The sequence below is a fragment of the Cylas formicarius genome, unplaced genomic scaffold (genome assembly GCF_029955315.1).
Source record: "Cylas formicarius isolate icCylForm1 unplaced genomic scaffold, icCylForm1.1 PGA_scaffold_3__17_contigs__length_32017465, whole genome shotgun sequence".
In the NCBI taxonomy this organism is placed as follows: domain Eukaryota; kingdom Metazoa; phylum Arthropoda; class Insecta; order Coleoptera; family Brentidae; genus Cylas; species Cylas formicarius.
In genome coordinates, this window is record NW_026844326.1 from 31,285,763 (window position 1) to 31,309,931 (window position 24,169).

Sequence of the window (24,169 nt, forward strand, 5' to 3'; positions counted from 1 at the left end):
TTTCAGGGTCCACAGATTTTTGCCTATTAATGAAAAACCTTGAATATAATTGAAAAACCGCTTCAAATAAAAGTTGTAGTCGGCTAAATAATTTTCGAGTTTTTTTTTTCTAGAAGCAAAATTACTACAAAAAGTTTTATTTGTTTTTTAATACTCGCGACTTGTCCGAATACCGAACACAAAAGTTTTAGTTATAACCATATGTCTTTAAAAGAAGAACCCATTTTTTAGTTTTTTGCAAATTACTGATACATCCTGTACATTTTTAAAAAACATTATGCCTAATGATCCGAGGCTCTGGTGGGGTTGCCCTCTCTGGCGGATCGGGTGCAGATGGAGGCGGCCAGGACAACTGTGAGGCTGGCGAGCTGCGGGCTCTGGCGGGAGGGAACCTTCAATCGGGGTCCGTACGACATTTTAGAGGGCTGTCGCGGGGATCGCGGGGTCATGGGCATGCCGAGTGACGTCATGATCCCCGAGCTGACCTTCTTTGACAAATTGACCTTTCTCTTTCCATCAAGGAAAGATTGGAGAGAGGGCAGAGTCGGCTCCTGGGATGGACTTGTCTGGTACACGGACGGGTCCAGAATGGGAGATCTGGCCGGAGCTGGAGCGTACTGCGAGACAACGGGATCGAGCTTGTCGGTCCCCCTGGGTTTCGCTTTATTGATGGCGGCCAGAGAGGTGCTTCGGCTCAACCACGGAAGCAGGAGAGTCTTCTGCTCGGATAGTAGGGCTGCACTCATGGCGCTGAAGTCAGTGCGTACGCGCTCCTTGTTGATAAAGGAATGCAAAGGGGTACTGAGGAGGGTGGCTGAGGAGAGAAAGGTCACGTTGGTCTGGATTCCGGGTCACACCGGTATCCGGGGCAATGAGGCAGCGGACATCTTAGCAGAGAGGGCTCCTCGCATAGGCATATAGGGCCAGAGCCCCGCTTGGGGATCGCCCCGTGTGTGAGGCGGGGAGCTCTCGAAGCCTAGGCGAGAGACCGGGCCGTGGGGGGCTGGAGAGTTTCTCCGGGAATGAAGCAGGCGAGGCTTATGATGGATGGGCCCGCCCTTCCTCGGACCAGGGAGCTGCTTAGACTGACCAGAAGGGAGTGTAGAGCACTAACAGGGGCCTACACAGGACATTGAAGGCTTAGGAGGCATCTTTGCTTGCTAGGCATTGGAGACGACCCGGATTGTAGGTGGTGCATGGAAAGGGAGGAGACCCCGTATCATCTGCTCACCGAGTGCCCTGCCTTGACATGGGCCAGATTGGGAGTCTTCGGAACGGCCCTGATCGATCCGGACTCAGTGCACGGTATTGGGCTAGAGGAGTTGCTGACCTTCTATAGGAGGGGCGGCATTCTGGACGCCCTCTAGAGCGGCCTGGGGGCACAACGGGCCCATCTGGTGGCCTAAGTGCTTGGACGCCCGCGAGGGCGCCCCCCTTTAATACCAATACCAATACCAATAATACCTAATAATTCTTTGAAAAATAATTTTTTTGACGGACCGTTGCAAACGCGATTTTTAATATTTTTAAATTACTTCCCGACCACCCAGGTTTCCCATTTTCAACAAGTTGTGTTTGGGTCCTAAATTCTATAACTGTGCCATCCGATCCGGCCATTTTTCATGGGAACATGTGTCCCATGGGCTATTTCAAAGGAGCTAAATATCAGCTCCGTCGCTCAAACAGAGCACAGAACAGAGAACAGAGAACGTAGAACAGACAAAAAATAAGAACGGTTATTTTTCCACGCTGATTCCATCTGTACCAACGGCGACGCTGTATGACTCACCGTTTCCGACCTGAGTAGGCGAAAAAGTCACTTCTCTTGTGTTTTCTGTTCTATCAATAACAATCAGTCAATAACTCGTATTGAATGAAAATTCACCCGATGACTAGTACGCGACATTCTTTGGGGTAATAAAAAATTTAATAACCAAGTCTTTAGGTTTTTATTAATCGCTTAACATGACCTGTATTTCGGCCAGCGATTTTCCTTTGGTTTCCGGCACCACGAAGTAAATAAAAACGGAACCGGCGAGGCAGCAGCAGCTGAATATCCAAAACGCGGCGGCCATCCCCAAATACTCGCTGATAATCGGGTACAAAAACATGACAAGGAAAGACCCGACATAGCAGACGACATTGACGAAAGCCGAAGCTGTCGCCCTCATGTTCGGTGGAAATATTTCCCCAATAATTATCCAGATAACCGGACCGAGGCCGAAGTTGAAACTGACCACGTAGACCATCAGACAAAGCACGGGAAGCCAGGAAACACAATCCATATCGAATCCGCAGGATTTCAAGAAAAAATACAGACCCAAAATACCAGTGGGGACGGTAATGGCCAACGCGGACGAAAACAGAAGCATTCTTCTGCCAACCCTTTCCACCACGTAAGACGTGACGAAGACGATCAGGAATTTCACGCATCCGACAATGATGGTAGCGTATTGGGGGGGGATGTAGCTTCCCGAAGCTATGAAAATGTTCTGCATGTAGCTGGTGACCGCCCCAACTCCGGTACATTGAATAACTATCATCAGACCAACCCCGATCGAGAGACTCCTCCTCAAACCTCTGGTCTTGAAGAGGTCCAAATAGGAGCCGCTCTGTCCCGTATTGGTGTCCAGAAACTCCCTGAAGTGCAGCATTTCCCTTTGGATTTCATGGTCGGATTTATTGCGCAAAACCCTCAGGGCCTTTTCAGCGTCTTCTTTGCGTCCAACTTTCAGATAGTAAAGGGGGGATTCTGGTACGAATATGGTGAAAAAAATGATGAAAATAAGTATTGGGATAAGGCAAGACAGGCAGAACATTCTGACGCTCAGGAACGGTCCCACCGAATACGGATAAAGGATGCCCAGCGAGAGTAGCATGGTGTAGACGCATCCCAGCTTGCCTCTATTGTGCTGCTCGGTGATTTCTCCGATATATACGGAGAGGATCGATGAACAACCTCCGATGCCCATTCCGTACAGTAGTCTGCAAGAAAATGCATTTTGTAATAAAAAACGGTAAGCTACCAAAAAATATTCACCCTGGCGATCAATACAATTGTAATTCGTTCTATCCTAAATTTTATGTAAAATTTTTAATTTTTCACTAAGCTGCGGCGTTTTCCCTTCATATTCGAAAAAATCTTGTGTTACACCCATTTTCAAAGATGGCGACGGGCTAACATAAAAATCTTTTTATACCTAAATTGGTTTCGCAGTAAGATCACTAATCAAAAGCAATCAGTTAAAGTTAAAAATTACATTTCTCGTCTGGTGCCCTACAAGAGGGACATCTATCCACATTCCTTTTCAATGTTTTCATTAATGACTTAAAAAATATTGCCAATTTCTTCGCTTGAGAAACAGAATCTAGTTAAAGATCTTGGAGTTTGGCTCGATTCGGAGCTCACATTTACATATCACATCGATTTTATGACTAACAGAGCTATTCGATTGCTTGGGTTTGTTTTTCGGACTTTGAAGGGTTTGGAGAACATCTTGACGTATAGGGAGCTGTACTGTGCGCTTGTGCGTTCAACTTTAGAGTATGCTAGCTGTGTCTGACAACCATACGATGCAATTCAAAAAGAAAAAATAGATCGTGTGCAGCGTAAGTTCCTTAGAGGGATAAGTTTTAAATTGGGAATGTCTTTGGAGAGTAGGCGCATATTTTTTGACATCTCTACATTGTACAAAATCCTTAATAACTTGATGGACCAGATCTTCTGGCATCTGTTGGTTTTTATATTTCTCCTATTATTGCAATAAATAAGGCTCTTTTAACATCGATTTTCATAGGACCAACTATGGCATTAACTCGCCTATGAATAGTAGTTTTGATTGTAAAGTAAAGAAGACTTTTTTTAATCAACCGACCGCCTCGTAAACTTTGTAGTTTAACAATTATAAGTGTTGTTTGAATAAAGTATTATTACCCAATTGACATGTGTGGGTACTATTTGTTTTATTTTTTTTAGGTTAAACTATATTGTAGATGGTAAATGTGCCAATAATTTTTTTTTTATTTTTTTTTTAAACTTGCATTCGATTAAACCACTTCGATGCGGGCACCTCCAAAACCTGCTTTTGAAGCGCATCAGTCGCTTCTTCTGGTGTGAAAAATCGTTGCCCACGTCATTTATTCTTAATGCATGGGAATAAAAAGAAGTCATTAAGTGCTAAATCATGACCATATGGTGGATAGCTCATCAAATCAACGTTTTTAATGCTCAAAAAGGTCCTTGTTTGCGTTGATTGGTGAGAGCTAGCAGTGTCGTCTTCGGCGGTTGGTTTTCCTAATCTCTTCGAAGAATTTCGGCAAACAAATGGTTGTGTACCATTCAGAATTGACTGTTTTACCTTACGCGCACGAACAACTTTTGTGGGCTTTGTCTCATTCTGAAAGACCCACGCAGTCTACTGCTGCTTACTTTCAGGTTATATGCATAGATCCATGATTCATCACCTGTCACGATATGGAAGCACCGCAATCGTATTTTTTTAGCATTTCCTTCGACCAATCAACAGGAGCCATTTTTTGAGCTGATCTCAAATTGTGTGCAATCCAACTCCTCCCAATTAAGTTCCATTTTTAACCATCACAATTTTTTTAATTTAGCACAAAAAAAAAATTCAAAACCAAAAACCAAATTGAGTAAACCTAACCCCAAAATGTCAAACTTCCCTATAAAAACGTTAGTCGAAATTCCGAAATATAAAAGACAGCCCTCGTACCCACCTGGCCAGGTAATACCATCTGATGTCGGTGGCGAATGCGAAAATTACCATGCCCATCAACATTGGCACGGAAATCGCGATCAAGGTCTTCTTTCTGCCGATCCTATCGGCCAGATGCCCAAATACGAACGGTCCCACGGCCTTCCCGATTGCTAGGAGAGCACCCAGCAAACTTATGTGGAAGACATTGATCGGAGCATTTAGGGGACTCTCCGAACTTTGAAGTTTCGGTATAACTGGGGACGTCCATGATAGGCCGACGCCGCCGGCAAACCCCAAGAGGTCGGCTGCGATAATAATAATAATAATTAATAGGTTATACTTTTATAAGGTCAGATAGATTCACGCGAGGTGATGTGTATTTACAATGTGTTTAAATTAGGATCTTCTCAAAAGGTATATTTGGAACAGTTGTGGATTAAAATCCAATTTAAAACTGTATTATACGGGGTGTGTTAAGGGGGCGATTTTTTCATCTATAAAAGTAAAAAAAAAATTCGTTCACATTTAGATGTCCATATTAGAGCTCCAGAGGGTTCTTGGCAAACTTACTGATTATTATTATCTGGACATATACATTTAAATAAAATACATCTGATTATTTTGGTAGATATGGATGGTATGCCCCTGATTTCTCTTACAATAAATATTATTCCCACAATCTACAATCATTTCAAAAGAAATTTAATTTCTTGATTTTTTTCAATCCGATGTATTATTTTTAGTTAAAAAAATAAAAAGCTCTTCTCTGCCATATCATTAATGTGACAGCATATAAAGAAAATAGTTTTTATTTTTTAGTGAAAACCATACTATCAACTAAAAAAATTAATATATCAAATCTGCTCATAAATGAATAAAGAAATATTTATAACATAAGTTCATATGAGGTTTTCTTGTTTTTTTCTTTCTTCAATTTAAATCTAATACATTTTCAAAATAAGAGTGTTCAAAATTTTTTTTCTTGCATTAATGCGTCCCACTTGCGCCAACTATAGTAACAGATAAAAGTTATAGTTTGATAGACTTCAAGAAAATTATATTTTTTCAATAAAAAATGTTCCCCAAGCTTCAGATCATGTATTAACACACTGACATTAATTTTAATAATCCAGTCAAGAATATCTTTGACGTTTCGACTCCTTTAATGACTTTAAAAATAAATAGAGAAGAACCACCATGGTTATAAGATACTCAAGCGAATCTATAGTTGGAATTAGTTGGTATGTACTATTTTATGGGGACTATCTCTACTTACGAGGGCAGCGTATTTGAGTTTTCAGACCTTTTTGATCTCTCTTGCCGGGTTCTCATACTTTGTAATTTTTTCGACCTCCGTTTTAAAAACGTTCTCACTAAGTGGGCACGCCACATCTATAATAAATGCATGTTCGTTTTGTTTGTCGATGGAAATGATGTCAGGTCGGTTGAAATCCACAGTTCTATCTATCGGTCGTCCCAATAGAGCAGGCGGGTGTTGGATTCCAGTACAGGTTCTGGTGAATATTGATAATAGGGCGGGTGGTTATAGAGGAGGCCATTTTGATAGTTCTATGTAGACAATTTTTGCAACTTGGTTGTGGCGGCCAAGGCATAATTGTTTCTCCAGGCTTACCATACTTTCGGCATATGTCCACCACGCTTTTCTTTAGACATTTTTTTTTCTTATGATCTGGTTTTTATCGTACGTGAGTGAGCCTTTTTTGTCTAGGCGCTCATCCTGTAGAGTCTTCGGGTATTTACCATGATTCAGTCCTACTCGCCCCAGGTTGCCTTTGAGTTTCTGTATGGTTTCTTAGATAAATATTAAGTGCGAAACCAGGAGTCCGCTTAGAATATTAGGTCGATAGCCGATCGGTTCTGAGTTAAGCAGTGTTGGCAATGGGTTAAGGGAGAAGATAAACCAAAGTGGACTGAGGCTGTGCCCCTTGGAAAATGCCTTTGCGAATGTAAATTTCCCCCGATCTGTCGCTGTCTAGGTGTAGTTGGGTCCGCCACCGAGTCATCAAAAAGGTTAGTATATATTTCTAAGGTTTTCTATTATTATTATTATTATTATTAATATTATTGTTATCTTTATTATTACTGTTATTGTTCTTATATTATTATTATTATTATTATTATTATTATTATTATTGGAAGACAATAACACAACGTACCTATAAACACAGCGAAATATAAGAACGCAGAATCCGATTTCTTCCCTTCTTGTTCCGGTTTTAGATATTGGAAATCCTTATCGGCGGGGTCGTTTGTGGTGGGTTTGTAGACGACTTCGTAGCCAGTTTTTTTGCTATTCAACAAAGCGGATTCGGCAAATTGCTTAACCATTTTTATGTGCGTCGAACCCAGTGAGCAAAGTAAACCCAGCAAACAAATGATTTCTACGCCAACCGTTGTATTTACACTTAAAAGTCGCGACACATTGTTCCGAGGCTTAGTGTGGATGTGCTGACGTTGACGCAGATAGAAGTCCTATACAGGGTGATTCGTAAAGAAGGACATCAAAATACAGGAGACACGGGACGGTTAAAGTTGAAATTTTATTCTGAATTGTTTCCACGGTACAATAAAAAAAATTGACAGTTTTAGTTTGTCGCGAAAAAATCTGAAACAATGTTCAGTTTTTCTTAGAAAAGATACTCTTCTTAAGGCCTTCTAAACTCTGTCGGTTTTTGTCTTAAAGCATTTTTTATAATTTTTTTTTTGAGGACAATTTAATACATCGTCGGCGGCCCTAAGTGGTACATGCATTTGTATCACATTTTCAAGTAAATCCAAAATATTTTGGATTTGTATTGCCATTTTTCTTAAGTCTATAGTATGCAGATTACATCGCAGAAAACAATCATTGGAAATATTATATTGATGATATATAAATATTTACTAATTTAATATTTATATGTTGATGCGGTCTATATTCCACCCGACGTGGATACCTTGACTGACGAAGAAGATATGAACGATAACATAAATCTATAAGAGTTTGGGGAACCAACTGATATAGTTTGACCTTTCGAGTTACATACACCGAATGATACAGCTTCAACTACTTCAACAGTGCTGAACCTGAATGGGACTTATCATCTGATGAAACCCTGGAATTCAAAAGAAGACGTATGCTTTCTGCAAACCAGAGGCTTGCTTCTACTACCAAAATGGAAGAAAGGTCAGATTGAGCACACTCACGCACCTATAACTCCGCTTGAAATATTTTTTTATGTTTTTTGATGACGAAGTGATTTGATTTTAAATCTTACATTGCTTTGCGACTTTTAAAAGCTGATAAAACAATTACTAAAAGAATGATAATGATGATAATCAACGTCATCTCATGATTGTTCATGCTAATAAAGCCCGAAGGAGATGTAGAATGTGCCACAGCCACACAATTTATGTTTGTAATAAGTGTAATGTGCATTTACATACTTCATGCTTTGTAAAATATCACCAAAAATGAAGCCGGGTGTTACCAGTGGTGCGCTCACGCACAATAAAATATTATATCAGGTTCTATTTGGAAAACAATGTACTTTTAGTTGTTTTCTGTCTAATTTGATTTTTCATTTGTATATTTCTGTATATGTTGCATCTTATGTGCCCTAAAACATTATTTAATGTTTTTTCCCAGTGGTTCGTTTACGCACCAGTATTTTTTTGTATGTTTCGAGTTTATATATACAACAAAATAAATAATTTCATAGAAAAAAAGTATTTTTTATTTTTTTTATGCTTGGGATAATATGGGTTAAGAATATTAGTGATAACGTTATGGTTATGTGGAACGTAACAAACGAAAACAACATTTATTTAAAAACAGCTAAATAAAACAACGCCAGTAATTTTCCTATTAAATAATTTAATCGAAAAGTTTCAACCTCCAATCATTAGCAAAGTAACTGATGCCGAAGCTTAATGCCGAATTTTATCTACTAAGCAGTTCCTGGATCGCGGGTAACGATTTGCCTTTGGTCTCGGGAATCACGGCGTAAATGAAAACCGCGCCTATCAACGAGCATCCGCCGAAAACGAAGAAAGACTCCGGCACCCCCAAGCGAGGGCTCAGCACCGGATACGAGAAAATTACAACGAAAGACACCAAAGAGCAGGTGGTGGACGCCAGAGCTGTAGCGAAAGATTTCACATTCGTGGGGAAAATCTCGCTCACCACCGTCCAAGAAACCCTGCCCAAACCGATGTTAAAACTCACGTTGAAGAGGAACAAGGAGGAAATCGGGAGCCACCACAGATCGGCCACCACGTCGCACTCGTTCCTCTGAAGCAGGAAATAAACCCCTAGCGAAATTACGGAAACAGCTGATCCGATTGAAGAGCTGAGAAGCAGGAACTTTCTACCCAGCTTTTCGACGGCTGTGGGTGTTAATAGAACCGCGACTACTTGAATGGCACTCACCAAAGTGCTGGAATACTCGGCGGATATCGTACTTTGGGTGGAACGAAATATGGTGTGCAAAAAACTGTAGACCACGTTCACCCCGGACAACTGCTGGATTATCATCAAACCCTGACTGATTGCGAACGCTTTGCCGCTGGCCTTAGTGGCAAACAGTTCCCTAAAACCGCCCTTTCGATCACCGGCGGAATCGATAAAACTTCTAATTTTCGAAACGTCTTGCGTCGCTTCCTGCGCTGATTTCCTGTGCAGTTTCCTGATCGCCTTGCGTGCGGAAGATTCGTCCCCGATTTTTACGAGATAGAACGGAGATTCCGGCATAAACAGGGGGAAAAATATGAGAAATATTTGCAGAGGTAGCAGACACGAGAGACAAAAGGTTCTCACGTTTAAATAGGGACCCGCGGAGTAAGAATAGAAAAAGCCCAAGGCGACGAACACTCCTTGGATGCAGCTGAATTTGCCCCTGTTGTGATCTTGGGTTATTTCGGCCGTGTAGATGATGAGCGCCGTGAAGCATCCAGCGATTCCAACGCCGTGAATGAACCTAAAATAGAGGTTAACTCGTGCTCGAAAGTCTGCGTGGTTCCCATGGCAAACCTGGCGACGTAGTAAAATCTCACATCCCGTGCGAACGCCAAGATGGTAAGCGCCACCGTCATGCAAGCAGCTACCAGTATCAGGGTCTTCTTCCTTCCGATACGATCGCAGAGGTAGCCGAAGGCAAATGGACCCGCAGCACCTCCGATGCTCAGCAGAGCTGTTATTAGACTGACTTGGAGGTCATCGACGGGAGCGTTAAGGGGGTTGTCCGGACCTCGAAGTTTTGGTACCACTGGAGATGTCCACGAGTATCCAACTCCCGAGACGAACGCTATCAAGTTGACTGAAAATAAAAATTATATATATATTAAGCGCCAAAATTTCCCAACCTGACATAGATGCAGCTCCTTTATCTTCTTAGTAGGCTGCGCAAAAAAAATTGAAGTCTTGCGTCAAATAGATTTGTATTGACAGCATTTTAAACAAGACGTGTCCGAAAAAATATCGCAAATAACGCAAATTGAGTATAGAGCATATCCGTTTGCAGATAAGTGGCGAAGCCTGTGATGTCGCCAGAAACGTCACTAACGATTGGCTGGAGAAGACGTTGCCAAAACTAGCAGAAAGGTACCCTGCTGACGACGTTTTTAATGTTGACGAGACTGGTATTTTTTACAAAATGACGCCAGATAAAACTCTTAAATTTCGAAGCGGAAAGTGTGTGGGTGGAAAACTTTCAAAAGAACGTAAGAAGAAGAAGATGAAGAAGTTGATCTGGGACCACCATCAACCATTCAGTTAAGCTACTAGAGAAATTTTTTATGTATCGGGGGAAGATGCCCCTCTCGAAGAAATGGTGAAAATACAATCCAAAGAACGAGATGCGTATTGGCATACTAAAAAAATTCAAAAGAAAATGACCGATTATTTGAAAAATTAAATGTAGTTCTTAAAGTAAAGTTCCTAAGTAGATGTTAAAATATGTATATATAAAATATATACTTATTGTCAAATATTTTTTGTATTTATAAAATTTAGATTAAGTCGGCGGCCAATGTCGGCTATGATGACGTCAGTGCTGTGTCATAGCGTCAGTTGGTTTGTGATTTATAATGTATTTATTTATAAAAGATTTGTGCTTATAGCAGACTTACCTGTAAATGCGGACAAATATAGAAAACTCGAGTCCTTTTCACCGGCGCTGTTCTTCTCTGGCCACTTTCCCGAATTCCTAAAACTCGCGGAAAGTGGCCTGTAAACAATGACGTTCTTGTCATTGGTGTCGTTCGTACCCTTAAAATGTCTCACTTCGACAGACTCATCGATACCAGTTGCCATATCGCATCGCGATACTTTGATTAGATAGTTAAATAATCCATGTAATCCATACGCGCGGATCGTGGGACCTACTGAACCAAAACGTTTATTTTTCTGTACCAGATAAGGTTCGACGCGTCATTTCTTATCTCTCCGTATTAAATCCCGTATACCTATATTTGCTTAATAAGAGTTTATCTAAATCTTTCGTCAAGCTTCGTAGTGAAACATTATGCGGTTTTCTTTTGACATCTTCCGCGGTCCGTTTAAAAAATTGGACTTTACAAAATTGCACGCGTTCCAAAATCAAAGTTGATGGCAAACGCTTCAAGCGTTTTATTTTTATATTTTTTGTGTTCGCCAAAAGCCTTCTAAGCAAATCAAATTAGTAGATAAACAAAGGGGGTTCTGCAACAACATAACTTCAAAAACTTACAGTCGCCAAACGTGGGGCCGCGATGCTTGTAGCGGGTACTACGCCCCCAGCGGGGCCCCATGTGAAATGTTCAAAAAACCGAGATAACGCACATAACTAAGGTCTAACCGATTTTTCAAATAAGTAGTTCGAACTAACTAAAATTCACAAGGATTGCCCCCAGAGACGCCATAATTTTGCGGAAAAGAGTTAAACGTGAATACACCGGAATTAGCCCGAGTGTAATAGCTAAAGGCTACCAAACGACTATTAGAAACCTAAAGCAAAGTTCTCAAAAGTAATGTAAATTACACGCCTAACCCCGTTTTACAGAAACTTCGACCTAGGTGAACCATGACTAAACTCAGCCATATATTCGAGGATGTTTACCAGGTGGATTCTATTTCTATCAATGCCACTTATACGTAGCCTACGAAGGCTGCCTTTTATATTTCGGGATTTTCTGAAACTAGTCCTGTCATTTGGCGACTAACGTTTTCATAGGGAAATTTGACATTTTAAGGTTAGGTTTACTCAGTTAGGTTTTGGCGAAAGAGTGTTGTTTGTGTTTTTTTGTGAAAAATTAAAAAAAATTTAACTGTTACAACTTTAGACGTAGACTAATTCAACAGTAATGCATCGGTGAACTTAATTCGACTTTTGGAGTTAAAGCACCAACTAGGACTACTGTTTATCGCTGGTGAAGGTCGTCCAAAATCGGTAATTGCCCAAGAAAACATTGATGTACGATCGTCAATGACTTACCATGAGATTGAGATATCTTTGGGCTTAGTGGGACCAGCATACATACAATTTTGCATGAACATTTGGCAGCAAAAAAAAAATTGTTTGCGATGGATTCCACATCAGCTCAAAAAAAGGCTCGTTTTGATTCGTCGAAGGAAATGCTAAAACAATATGATCGCCGTGCTTCCAAACACGTTGTAACTGTTTCTTTGGTGAAAGGTAAAACAGTAAATTCTGAATGGTACACAACCATTTGAAAGTCTTCGAAGAATTTAGAAAAACCAACCGCCGAAGACGAATCATTCTTCACGACGACAATGCTAGCTCTCACCGATCAGTACAAACAAAGAACTTTTTGAGCATTGCAAATCTTTATTTGATGAGCCATCCACCATATAGTCCTGATTTAGCACCTAATGACTTTAAGATTCCCATTAAGATTAAGATTAAGGAGAGCTAGCAGTCAGCCTGTGCGTCACTGCGACCCAGTGGATCTATTGTGACTCGCTCCATAGCTATAGAGCTTTATCCAGGTTCGTCTCTCTAACCAGACTCCACAACTTCGATAATAACTCCCTCGTATAGCTCTCTGCCTCTGGTTTGGTATCGCCCAGCAGATGGAAATGCACTCTCGCTAGGCCTTCGCAGTCGCACAGTACGTGTGCGGCTGTTTCCTCCTCCTCCTTTCCTCCTTTCTTCCACTACCATCAGGCTTAGATGTTTCTTAAGCCTGCAGACCTATCATTATTCTTACGGCTTTCCTATTGTAGCTTAGTAGGTCGGCTGTAAGATTGGCCGATGGGACCCTTAGGAATTCCTTGGCCTGTCTTTGTCCCGGCATGTCCCTCCTCGGTCCATCCCATCCCTGATGGCTGTTTTTGCAACAGATTTGGCCACCCCACAAAAGGGTTCGACGACCCTTCGCGGGCTGCGTCGTCTGCGCCTTCATTACCTTTATGCCCTCCGTGCCCCGGTACCCATGATAGAGTAACTTTGTTCTGGCTTGCTATCTCGTTTAATGCCTTATGGCAGTCCAGAACTAACTTGGATGTTATTTTATTAGATTGCAGGGCCTTTATAGCCGCTTGACTATTGGTGTAAATTGCAATTGATTTGTTACGGATCTTCCTCGCTTTTATTTCTCTTGCGCAGTGTTCTAGTGCAGTGATCTCTGCTTGGAATACTGTTGCTAGCTTACCCATTGGAATAAAGATTTTCCTTTTCGTCCTGGGTTCATATATTCCGGATCCTACCGCTTCTTGAGTTTTTGAGCCATCAGCATACCAGGTTATTTCTGCCTTGATTGGTGGCCCGTTTTCTTCAGCAAGTGGGAATCTCGTTGAAAAACATTAAAGTCCTATTTGTTGGTAGCTTATAGTTTTTTATTACAAATCCCGAAATATAAAAGGGAGAAGTCGTAAGTTGTACGGAGGATGTTTCTCGATACTCTCCATATATATTGGAGAAATTACCGAGCAGCACAATCGAGACAAGCTGGGGATTTAATTAAAAGTTCATGTTAGTCCAAACTATCCAAACCTCCACAATACTCGAGAATATACGATTAATCCAAGTGAAGGTTGGAACACGAAGACCAATGCGCACGGCAGTTAACATTGGGGTTACTTAGGAAATAATGTGGACTATTTAATATTTTATATACATTTTATTTGGATAATTATTACTTTTTCATTGTTTTGGACATTTTTTCCCTATATTGTATTGTTATTTTTCCCCTACACTCTTGAAATAAAGTTGACAATCAGGAATACTGTTTAATTCGAACTGTAATAAATAAAATATGTACAACTAACGGATTCCAACGTTTTAGTCGTTACAAATACTAAAATGTATTCACCAAGGTTAATGTTGACACGAGGTATGTCTAATGGAAATTAGTACTGAAACAGTCAAACGTAGCTCTTATGAAAACCCAAAATGGCCGATTACCATTGCAACTACAATATATTTATTTACAATTGTTATACGTTACTAAACGCGATTTAATTAAAGCTAAATATGCGTTATTCAATTGAAGAAAATGTAACCATAATTAAGTGGTATTATGCAGAGAAGTGTCCGATATGTTTTCATTTTATTTTCCTGCTAAAACTATGCCTTCGATTTCAAGAATTAACTCCAAAGGCATCGCAATAAATAACTGCAAATGTGCAGCTGAAAATGAGAGAGGTTTGAACATTTGAATTTTAATTTGTAAATCTTAACTAGTTACAGAACGCTATTTTCTGAGTACAAACCAATGCGCGACTATTTACTCAGTATTTCTTGAATTTCGGTCAAAGTTCTGCCTTTCGTTTCCGGCACCACGAGGTACGTAAAGGCGAATCCCGCCAGACAACACGCCCCTAACAACCAGAACGTTTCGGCCATACCGATGGCTTCGCTTATGATCGGAAAGCCGATGGTGATGACGAAGGAAGTTCCGAAGGTGATAGCTGACGCTAACGCGGATGCAAACGATTTTATATTAGACGGAAACACTTCGCTCAAAACCGTCCAGGAAACCGGACCCAGTCCCAAATTGAAGCTTATGATGTAAACTACGAGGCACACGATAGGCAGCCACCAAAAGTAGGGTAGCAGTGAGAACTGCATCCGCTGAAGGAAAAAGTAAAGCCCCAGAAGTATGATGGACACTCCACAGCCAAGATCGGACATTAGAAGGAGGAGTTTCCTACCTAACCTTTCGATAACGGACGAGGTGATACCCATGGTGGCCACTTGAATCAGCCCGACTAGAACCGCACCATATTCGGGAGGTATCGCACCTCCAGCTGCACTGAAAATATTCTGGAGGTAACCTGTTACCGCGTTGATGCCCGACAGCTGCTGTATCACCAAAAGTCCAGCGGAAACGACGAAACCCTTCCTGAATCCCCTGGTTTTAAACAGTAACCCGCAGCCCCCTTGCTCGTTGCCCGAGATCTCGATGGTTTTCTGGATCTGCAGGTATTCTTTTTCCACGCCCTCTCGCGGCCTGCTGCGCAGTTTCATCAGGGCTTCCTCGGCCGCGTTTCTGTCTCCTATTTTGGTCAGGTAGACCGGAGATTCGGGATTGTAAAATGTGAAAAGCACCAGGAATAGAGCCAGGGGCGCGAGACACGAGAGGCACAGCGTTTTTATGCTCATGTAAGGGCCGACGATGAACGGATAGAGGACGCCACTGGCTATGAACAGGCCCAGAAGGCAGCTGAATTTGCCGCGGTTGCTGTCGTTGGAAATCTCCGCGATGTACATGGTGAGCACCGCGAAGCAGCCTCCTATGGCAAAGCCGTTAATTAACCTGAAACAGTAAATAACTAAATGCCCTTGAAATACAGGGTGATCAAGTTTTCAAAAATAAAACATACTTTTTTAATATCTCATTTGGCACACATAAAAAATAAAAATTACTTCTACAATTTGCGATTATTTCTAAAGACATTTGATTTCTTGTAAACTACTGCGCTGCTAAAAATGACGAATTTACTTTTCATAAAATGCATTATTGTTCAACAGTTAATCCATTCTGGATACGGGAAATGCAAAACCAAAACCACGGGTCACTTAATGTGTGAAAGTCGAAGGAAACACTTCAAAGTTATGTTTCTTAACGGGCCTTGATATTAAAACTTTTTGCCGAATGCTCTATTATAAAGGTGATAGAAGTATGACAGTTCGATGGTGTTCTTCTATATATAATATATCCGCCAACTATACTAAAGCTAAACTAAATCAAGAAAAATAAAATAATTTTTAAGTTCATCACATGCGTAAACCCAAACATTTTTTTTACGATTGCCTGAGAAAACAGTCGCAACTCTATATAGCGAAATTGGAGGGACTGCTTTTTCTTCGTTATGAAGAGTTATAGGCACTTGAAAAATAACAATAGGCATATGTGTTCTTTAATATTTAGTTATTTTATATATATATTTAACATCTACCTAGGAACATTTTATATAAATATTTAAGAACTACATTTAATGTTTCAAATAATCGGTCATTTTCTTTTGAATTTTTTTTGTATGCCAATACGCATCTCGTACTTCGGCTTGTATTTTCGCCATTTCTTGACAAGGGTATCTTCCCCATGATACATAAATAAAATTCTCCAGCAACTTAACTGAATATAGGGCTTGTTGAATGGTTGGTGGTGGTCCCAGATCAACTTCTTCATCTTGGTGCTCTTCCTCACCCTTTCTTGCTTGTTGTAATATGGCTTCCTCTGTCAAGTCTGCTGTTGTAGACAAATCCTGAACTATCACCATAAAATGTTGCAATTCCTCACTTGCAAACGTAATTGTACGTAACTGCTTTATCTATTCCCTTAGTGGCTGATCATCTTCCAAGTTCTGTTCGCATTCTGTCTCGGTAATAAGTCCTGCATGACAATAGGAGAATTGTTTCTGCTGTTACCTCTTTCCAAGCTTTACTAATAAAGTTGACTGCTTCTAGCATATTAATGGAAAATTTGTCTTCGGACTGGATCATTTCCATTAAAATCTGTTTCCTGTATCGACTCTTACGACTTTTTATTACGCTGTGGTCCATCGGCTGTAATACACTTGTTGTTTTGGCTGGAAAAATGCCAAATCAATAATTCGTACATTTGGAATATTATCTAAGGGAAGTAATATTTTCCTCCCCTTTCATTCTGCATCCATTTCCGTATCTCCTCTTCAAAAATTTGCGCTGTCATCCGTGCAGACTTGTTTGCCTTGTAAGTGACCGGCAAACGCTTGATGCTCTTAAAACATCGTGGGTTAGTTGATTTTCCAATCACGACTAGCTTTCTTGTCTCTCTCCCACTCATATTGTCAGCTACTAACACTGTTATACGTTCTTTAGAAAGTTTTCCAGTCGCATCATTTGGTAAAAAATACCAGTTTCGTCGGCATTAAAAATATCGTCAGCAGGTTACATTTCTGCTAGTCTTGGCCACGTCTTCTGTGAACATCACAGGCTTCGCCACTAATCTGTCCATAATTTATACCATGTCTCTGTTTGAACTTCCCCAACTTCCCTTGAAATCGATAATGCCAAGCTGTTCAGCAAACTTTTCTGCCTTCAGTTTTACGATAGGTCCAGAGAGTGGTACAGTTTTAAGACGTTGCTGTTGCAACCACTGCAACATTGCCCCATCTGCCTGCCTGCCGCTTCAGCATAATTTTCAGTTGATCGCTCATAATCGAAAAACCCTGTGTATTTTTAAGTCCACCGTATTTTTGGCTTATTGCCCCGAATGGAATTGCCCCGCGTCTTCCGACTTAAGATTTTTTTCGACGGGACGTACCGTTTTTGAGAAAACAGATAACAGATTTTTTTTTTTACGCTGGATGACCAACCCGTATGACCAACAGCTACCAACATCTCGAGTTTAGTGTTGAGCGCAGATACTTTCGTGGAACTCGATTTCATCGGTTTTTGAAAGTGATAATAGTCTTTATTGAGATATTTACAAGATTTAGGCAAAATAACTTAATACTAATACAAACATAAACGGCGAAGTCTACTTTAAGATCTTGATCGCAGCGACTCAATATTAACCGAATATTACAATAATAATCAACAAGCAATAATAATAAGTGTCAAAAAAAAATTAGAGGCTTGAAGACAATTTTGCTTTGATCGGTTTGTATGTAAAGCTTTTTACTGCGAGTCCCTGTAATACTGCAACGCATGCATAATACACTTTGCATAATTATTCGGCCATCTTGTGCGGGGTATAAGCTATGCTAAAATGGTATTTTAATATACGTATGTAATGTAATTTAATATAATTTATATAAAAAAGTTGACAATTTTGAAATTTAAAAATAGGATTTTCCATTTAAAATATATGTTTTATTCGCCGCGTTTTTTTGAACCACCCTATATAACTAACAATCGTTTTAAATGGTGCGTCCTAACAATATTGACAACGTCGATATTCACCGTTTTGTCATAACTTTTTAAACCAACGAGAAAACGAATTTTAATCACTTTACCGACTCTCCCTGTACAGACCCGTAAAAACAACTACAAAATTCAAAAAATTTAACCCACCTTGCCAAATAATACAGCCTTATGTCAGTCGCAAATGCTAATATCGCGAAAGCTATCGCTATAGGAATCGCCACCATGATAACCGTCAGCTTTCTACCCTTTCTGTCCGACATGCTGCCGTAAGGGAACGGTCCTATCGCGGCGCCCAAGCATAAAATGGCGGCTATAATGCTTTCCTGGGACGCATTGATTGGAGCGCCCAAGGGACTGTCCGCTTCGTGGAGCTTTGGCAACACCGGAGACGTCCACGAGAAGCCTATACCGGCGCAAAACGCTACCAAATCGGCTGAAATGTACAATATACAGGATGTTTTCTAATATGTTTTTAATATCCGTAATATCACCTTACATATTTTATGACAGCATGCAGAGAATGAGATCGTTTTTTAAGGAAATCAGCCACTGATTAAATCTTTTTTTGTGAAAAATAAAATATCTATCTAAAACATAACGGCTTGCTTTCAGTTAAAGTATGTTCATAGATATAAGAAAGTGACTAACTGATACGAATTAAGGAAAGACCCGGGAAGCTGTTAGAATGAAATATGGCCGAACAGGTCCTTACTTTGCTTAGAATTTAATTATTTGAGGTTTGGTTACGAAAGATACTAAACAATATATATTTATTTATGTATGTATTTGTGTTTGAATCTAAAATAAAATTACAAATTATTTTTCTTACTACTTTTTAAAGTTTTAATGAAATAACATAATATCCTATCAACAAGATAAATAATAAACGATTCTTATTTCAATAATTTACACTATTTACTATTAATATTTTTTAACAAAATCCTCTGTTAATAATTTGATAACAATCTAGAAGCATAGATACTAGATAATTTGTTGAACGTGTCCTTCACCTTGAAGGGTCAAATGTCAAATGTCAAACAACCTCTTTGACAACAAAATTAATAATTCTTTCAAACACAGCCTACTACAATGATAAGACATAATTATAGAGATCTCAAAAATACACGTCAAAGTTTACGTATTTTAGGTTCGTACTTCGATTTTTTGAATTGTTTTAATAAAACAGGTAGACGATTATTTAATTTAATTTAATTGTCTAAATATTTGCTTCTAAATGTTTTTTTAAATGATCAAAAACACTCTTAGTGCATATCTGTTGTTTTCGGTTTATGACTTTTATTCTCATACAAGCGATAAGTAAGGTTGTGGGAGATATGATGGTGGGTCTTGAGACTGGAAATCGGGTGGGGTTGACAATGTGTGACCTTAGCAAGGCCTTCGACTGTATCTCGCACGATCTTCTTAAACAGAAGCTGTTTAGGTTTGGATTTCGCGGCGGAGCCCTTAAGCTAACAGAATCTTATTTATTAGACAGGGAACAGTTTGTGGGCGATGACAGACGTAAATCATCTTCGGTGAAGGTCTCCAGTGGTCCTATAAACGTAAGTTTGTCGATCTTCCACAACAGGTTCCAGTCTCCCCGGGTATATTCTCCATAATCTTTTAGAAATTCACAACTAATATATTTGAAGGTGTGTCTAGTTATCCAACACGAGCAAAAAAACTTATATGAGTTCCAAAGCACAGACTTGTTACATCAGACAAAAATTCTTTATACATTAACTTGTACAAATATGCTGCTAGATAGGTACGGACATATGGCTTTTGGGGAGTTCAACGCAAATATTAAAGTGTTGGTTATCGAAAATTGCTTCTATAGTGTGGACGAGTATTCCATTAAAATAAAAAATCTAAATTGAAATCCTTGGCTTACTGAAATGTGTGAAGATCATAGCATACTATCTTGCATCCGTATTAGTGTTGTTGACCTTTACATTTGTTATAGTTCACTGTGTTATTTATAAAATACGTTTTTTTACGCCTTTATACTTTTTGCATTTTAGTTTTGTATTTTACCTTATATTGTATTATTATTGTGATCAATAAAAAAAACTCTTCTTCTTCTTCTTAAATTCTGTATCCGTTTTTGTTTTTTTTTCTAAAATCTAAAATGTCGTTATCTCTAATCTTTCTTTTACTTTGTCTTGTCGTTGAAATTTGAATACGGTCTCTGTTATTTTCGATTACTTTTTTTTTCAGAGGTAAAATGTAATGGCCTGCGCGTATCGAGATATTGCTGGAGAATTATCGAGATATCATTGTCTAAGGTATTAACAGATCAACCTACTACAATCTCGTGTACACGTTACAAACACCAATTTTTGCTTAAAATGCACGTAATGCACGCAGAGATGTTATGTTGTGGATATATTTATAATCAAACACACTCGGGTATAAGGGATTTGCGAATATGTATAGGGGTCTAGATCTTACCAGTGAAAGCCGCTAGGTACATAGAAAGGGTATCGGTGGTCTTTTCAGGTACGTCTGGTTCAAAACATTGAAACTTCTGACCCCATCCCAGGGGATCGTTGAGTTGCGTGTTCGCCGGTTTGTACACAACTTCGTTCAGGTTATGAGCTAATTCGGTATCTTTTTTATCGACATTAATGCTCCCATTATCGGATCTAGGGAGAATATCGACACCGTCATTTTGGTGAGCCATTTTGTTGCTTTCAGATTGACCGATCTAGGCTAATGTGCGACTGAAACGATGTCAAGTATGACGGCAGTTTTTAAATGAGCGATGCGTTATTTTCTAAAATCCTCGAGTCTTTGACAAACATTGGTCTTTCTTATCGTGTTTGCTTATAATTCTTCACAATAGGCTGACTAGTTAAATAACACTGGCGATTCCAACCAGAGAGGTAAAACTGTGGGAGAATCTAGTTGCACACGTAACGCTGATCTACTAACGCAATTCACATGATCAACAGAAGTCGGGCAAGTGAATCCTCTGGTTTCGTAAATTGCAAAAGATCGTTAATCACTGTGATACTCAAGTTAATCACTAACGAAACTCGGTAATATCTTTGGGAACTTTTTTAATATCAATTTTCATGTTGTTGGTGGTTTACTTTATATAATAATAATGATAGTCCTTGTTGCAAAATAAATAAGAACTAAAAGTTCAGATTTTCACGAAATATATATTCACGTGATAATTGTTTGGACATCACCGTGTCTTTTTCAAATGTAATATTTACAAACTACCTTAATGTTTTGGTGAGAATTTAAGTTTAATAATGGAGAGGTATTTAAATCTAATTGATCGTTAAGCAATACATTTCAATGTCTCATTTTGTTAATCTCTATGGCTTCCAATACATTTAATTTTCTACTTTTTGTGGCTGTATGTAAAATATCAAAAATGTCGTCAAAAATGTGTTTTTCTGTGTTCAAGTGTGTAGCATAATTAAAAAAGGTTCTCCTATGTATGTAATTGTGTTAAACTGTTCGTGTTCTGTATTAGGTTTCGGATAAATACAGTTTACTGTTGTCTGGGTTAGTTTTTTATTTATAATTTTATCGATAATGGACGGATTTTAGCCGTTGTAATTTTCTGTTCAGAGTGGCTTATTAAGAAGTCTGCGTAAAAAAGAGTGTGGTTTGTAAATATTACATTTGATAAAGACACGGTGTTGTGGAAACAATTGTCATGTGAATATAAATAATTTCGTAAAAATCTGAAGTTTTAGTTCTTATTTAATTTGTTGATTTTCATTAAGTAAAAGCCACATCAGTTCAAGCCCTCATTGGATACTCTCCAGTGAAGCGTAACACTAGCTGTCTCTCCATACTTTTTTAAATTATCTCCGACTGTTGATTTTGTAATACTCAAGTCATTTGAAATTTTTTGCATTGATTTACTTCTGCAGTACTGAGATATGATAATTTCTCGCACTTTTTTGTTTGTTGCAACACCACGCGTCATTTTCTTATCAACTATAATACAAACTTGAAAGATACAACCCGAACTGACATCTCATTTATCTCAGCACACTACATTTTACCATCAATGCCTGGGTAGTATTGATTTCTTCCGTGCTATCGTAATGTGCCTAAATTGATTATTCAATCGACAAAGCAAAAAAAAAAAATAGATATAAAAACGTCTTTTTTATCATTTTTTACATCGTCCGAACATTTAGTTGTTAGTGCTTGTACTAACAAGAAATGGGTTATAGAGGACTAAACCATAGTTCATAATCGAAAGGACAAGTGATTGAGCTAAAAGTTCCCGTAAACTGACATTAAGGACAGTTCTATGTCTGTATTAACGACGCAAAACTAAATAAAACTTTTTCACCAACAAAGATTCATGTTTCACGAATCTAAGTCTACAATCATATGTAACACCGAGGTTTTCAATAAAATTCACAATTTTCCAACTTTCACCGTTAATTAATAAGTTAAATAATAATAATAAATTGATAAATACATTTGGGATAGGTTTAGGAGAAAAGAACATTACGTTGAAGATTATGACAATGACTTCCTTCCGCATTCTAAATATATCAACAGAACCTTATTTATTATACTGACAGTCCTCCGCCACTCTCAACAGATGATCAGGGTTATAACAAAATTCATATTACCTTTTTCGTTTTTGTTTTATGGTCATCTACTTATGGTGCTAATAAAAGTAACAACAAACGTCGTATCATATCCTTTGCATAAATAATCCGATATTAAGAAACCCTACGCATATCCGATTTCCGTAATAAGAAACAGGTGAGTCAATCGAAGATCTTCCGAGCTCAAATTAACTTCTCGTTTATAAAGACTAGTGGATCAATTCGCTGATTGTTATTTTTTATTAATATTTTTTTATTTAAAAAAAACGGAGCTTCTTATCGACAGGTACTTTTCGACCACCATATATTTTCTGTTTACCACAAAAGATACAAGATTTTGTATTGATATAAATCCTTCCTTAGATCCAGGCTGAACCACAATATATCGATGACAAAGGTCATCTATAACGAACCGCACAAAACTCAGCCGTAGTTCAGGCTCACTGCAATTGCGATATACTTAGCTTAAAAGTCACAAAAAAAGTTTACTCATTTCATATGTTTTCTGATATCAGTGTTCGAAGTGTTTTCGGAGCGCGAGCATTGAAGATGCCAAGTGAGATTTTGGCGAAACGTCTGCAGGATTCCAGTCGGAGTTCAACAAGCGAACGGATGATATCCCGGAATATAGTGTCATCACATTTTTCCATCCGCGAATCAATACGTGAAAAAAAAAAAAATATATATATATATATATATATATATATATATATATATATATATATATATATATATATATATATATATATATATATATATATATATATATATATATATATAATGATGACACTATATTCCGGGATATCATCCGTTCGCTCGTTGAACTCCGACTGGAATCCTGCAAATCCTGCATCCGACTGTTTTCGGAGCGCGAGCATTGAAGATGCCAAGTGAGATTTTGGCGAAACGTCTGCAGGATTCCAGTCGGATGCAGGATTTGCAGGATTCCAGTCGGATGCAGGATTCCAGTCGGAGTTCAACGAGCGAACGGATGATATCCCGGAGTATAGTGTCATCACATTTTTCCATCCGTGAATCAATACGTGAGAATAAATATATATATATATATATATATATATATATATATATATATATATATATATATATATATATATATATATATATATATATATATATATATATATATATATATATATATATATATATATATATATATATATATATATATATATATATATATATATATATATATATATATATATATATATATAATATATATATATAATGTAATTTAATTAGATTATATTCTGAATTGCTTTTTTTCATGTGGCTATCCGCCTTAACTTTTTTTTTAGATTCGTTTTTTGGAAAAAGCGTAAAATTTCCTTTCCAGTGCCGTCCAACAAGTGCACAAAAATTTTGTCTCACTTCGTAAAGTTGGAGCTTAATTATTTTATAAGTAGCTGATGATTTATTTGTCACTGCTACTGCGCCTTTGAAGTTAAACAATTCGAAGTATCGAAGTTGTATTTTAACA

The 24,169-nt window shown here is 38.5% G+C and overlaps 3 protein-coding genes across 3 annotated transcripts; all 3 read right to left on the reverse strand.

Annotated features, from left to right (window-relative positions):
* Nucleotides 1-1,939: 1,939 nt before the first annotated feature.
* LOC132699537 (facilitated trehalose transporter Tret1-like) lies at nucleotides 1,940-7,097 on the reverse strand. The gene is made up of 3 exons (XM_060666314.1): nucleotides 6,896-7,097; nucleotides 4,738-5,023; nucleotides 1,940-2,985 (listed from the first exon to the last, which is right to left on the reverse strand). The coding sequence occupies exons 1-3, from the start codon at nucleotides 7,065-7,067 to the stop codon at nucleotides 1,953-1,955; spliced, it is 1,491 nt and encodes a 496-aa protein (XP_060522297.1). The 5' UTR covers nucleotides 7,068-7,097; the 3' UTR covers nucleotides 1,940-1,952.
* Nucleotides 7,098-8,575: 1,478 nt separating this feature from the next.
* Nucleotides 8,576-11,089, reverse strand: LOC132699439 (facilitated trehalose transporter Tret1-like). The gene is made up of 3 exons (XM_060666145.1): nucleotides 10,848-11,089; nucleotides 9,751-10,036; nucleotides 8,576-9,697 (listed from the first exon to the last, which is right to left on the reverse strand). Exons 1-3 carry the CDS (start codon nucleotides 11,029-11,031, stop codon nucleotides 8,662-8,664), a joined length of 1,506 nt encoding a protein of 501 aa, XP_060522128.1. The 5' UTR covers nucleotides 11,032-11,089; the 3' UTR covers nucleotides 8,576-8,661.
* A 2,565-nt stretch (nucleotides 11,090-13,654) lies between these two features.
* LOC132698944 (facilitated trehalose transporter Tret1-like) lies at nucleotides 13,655-20,809 on the reverse strand. Its single transcript, XM_060665284.1, has 3 exons — nucleotides 20,528-20,809; nucleotides 18,221-18,506; nucleotides 13,655-15,476 (listed from the first exon to the last, which is right to left on the reverse strand). Exons 1-3 carry the CDS (start codon nucleotides 20,757-20,759, stop codon nucleotides 14,441-14,443), a joined length of 1,554 nt encoding a protein of 517 aa, XP_060521267.1. The 5' UTR covers nucleotides 20,760-20,809; the 3' UTR covers nucleotides 13,655-14,440.
* Between the last annotated feature and the right edge of the window lie 3,360 nt (nucleotides 20,810-24,169).

Coding starts and splice junctions, on each gene's coding strand:
- LOC132699439 (XM_060666145.1), bottom strand. CDS start 11,031: ATGGCAACTGGTATCGATGAGTCTGTCGAAGTGAGACATTTTAAGGGT. Junction 10,037..10,847: donor ATATTTGTCCGCATTTACAG/GTAAGTCTGCTA, acceptor TTTTATTTTCAG/TCAACTTGATAGCGTTCGTC. Junction 9,698..9,750: donor AGATTTTACTACGTCGCCAG/GTTTGCCATGGG, acceptor CCTCTATTTTAG/GTTCATTCACGGCGTTGGAA.
- LOC132699537 (XM_060666314.1), bottom strand. CDS start 7,067: ATGGTTAAGCAATTTGCCGAATCCGCTTTGTTGAATAGCAAAAAAACT. Junction 5,024..6,895: donor ATATTTCGCTGTGTTTATAG/GTACGTTGTGTT, acceptor TTATTATCGCAG/CCGACCTCTTGGGGTTTGCC. Junction 2,986..4,737: donor AGATGGTATTACCTGGCCAG/GTGGGTACGAGG, acceptor ATTTTCTTGCAG/ACTACTGTACGGAATGGGCA.
- LOC132698944 (XM_060665284.1), bottom strand. CDS start 20,759: ATGGCTCACCAAAATGACGGTGTCGATATTCTCCCTAGATCCGATAAT. Junction 18,507..20,527: donor GTACCTAGCGGCTTTCACTG/GTAAGATCTAGA, acceptor TGTACATTTCAG/CCGATTTGGTAGCGTTTTGC. Junction 15,477..18,220: donor AGGCTGTATTATTTGGCAAG/GTGGGTTAAATT, acceptor TTACTGTTTCAG/GTTAATTAACGGCTTTGCCA.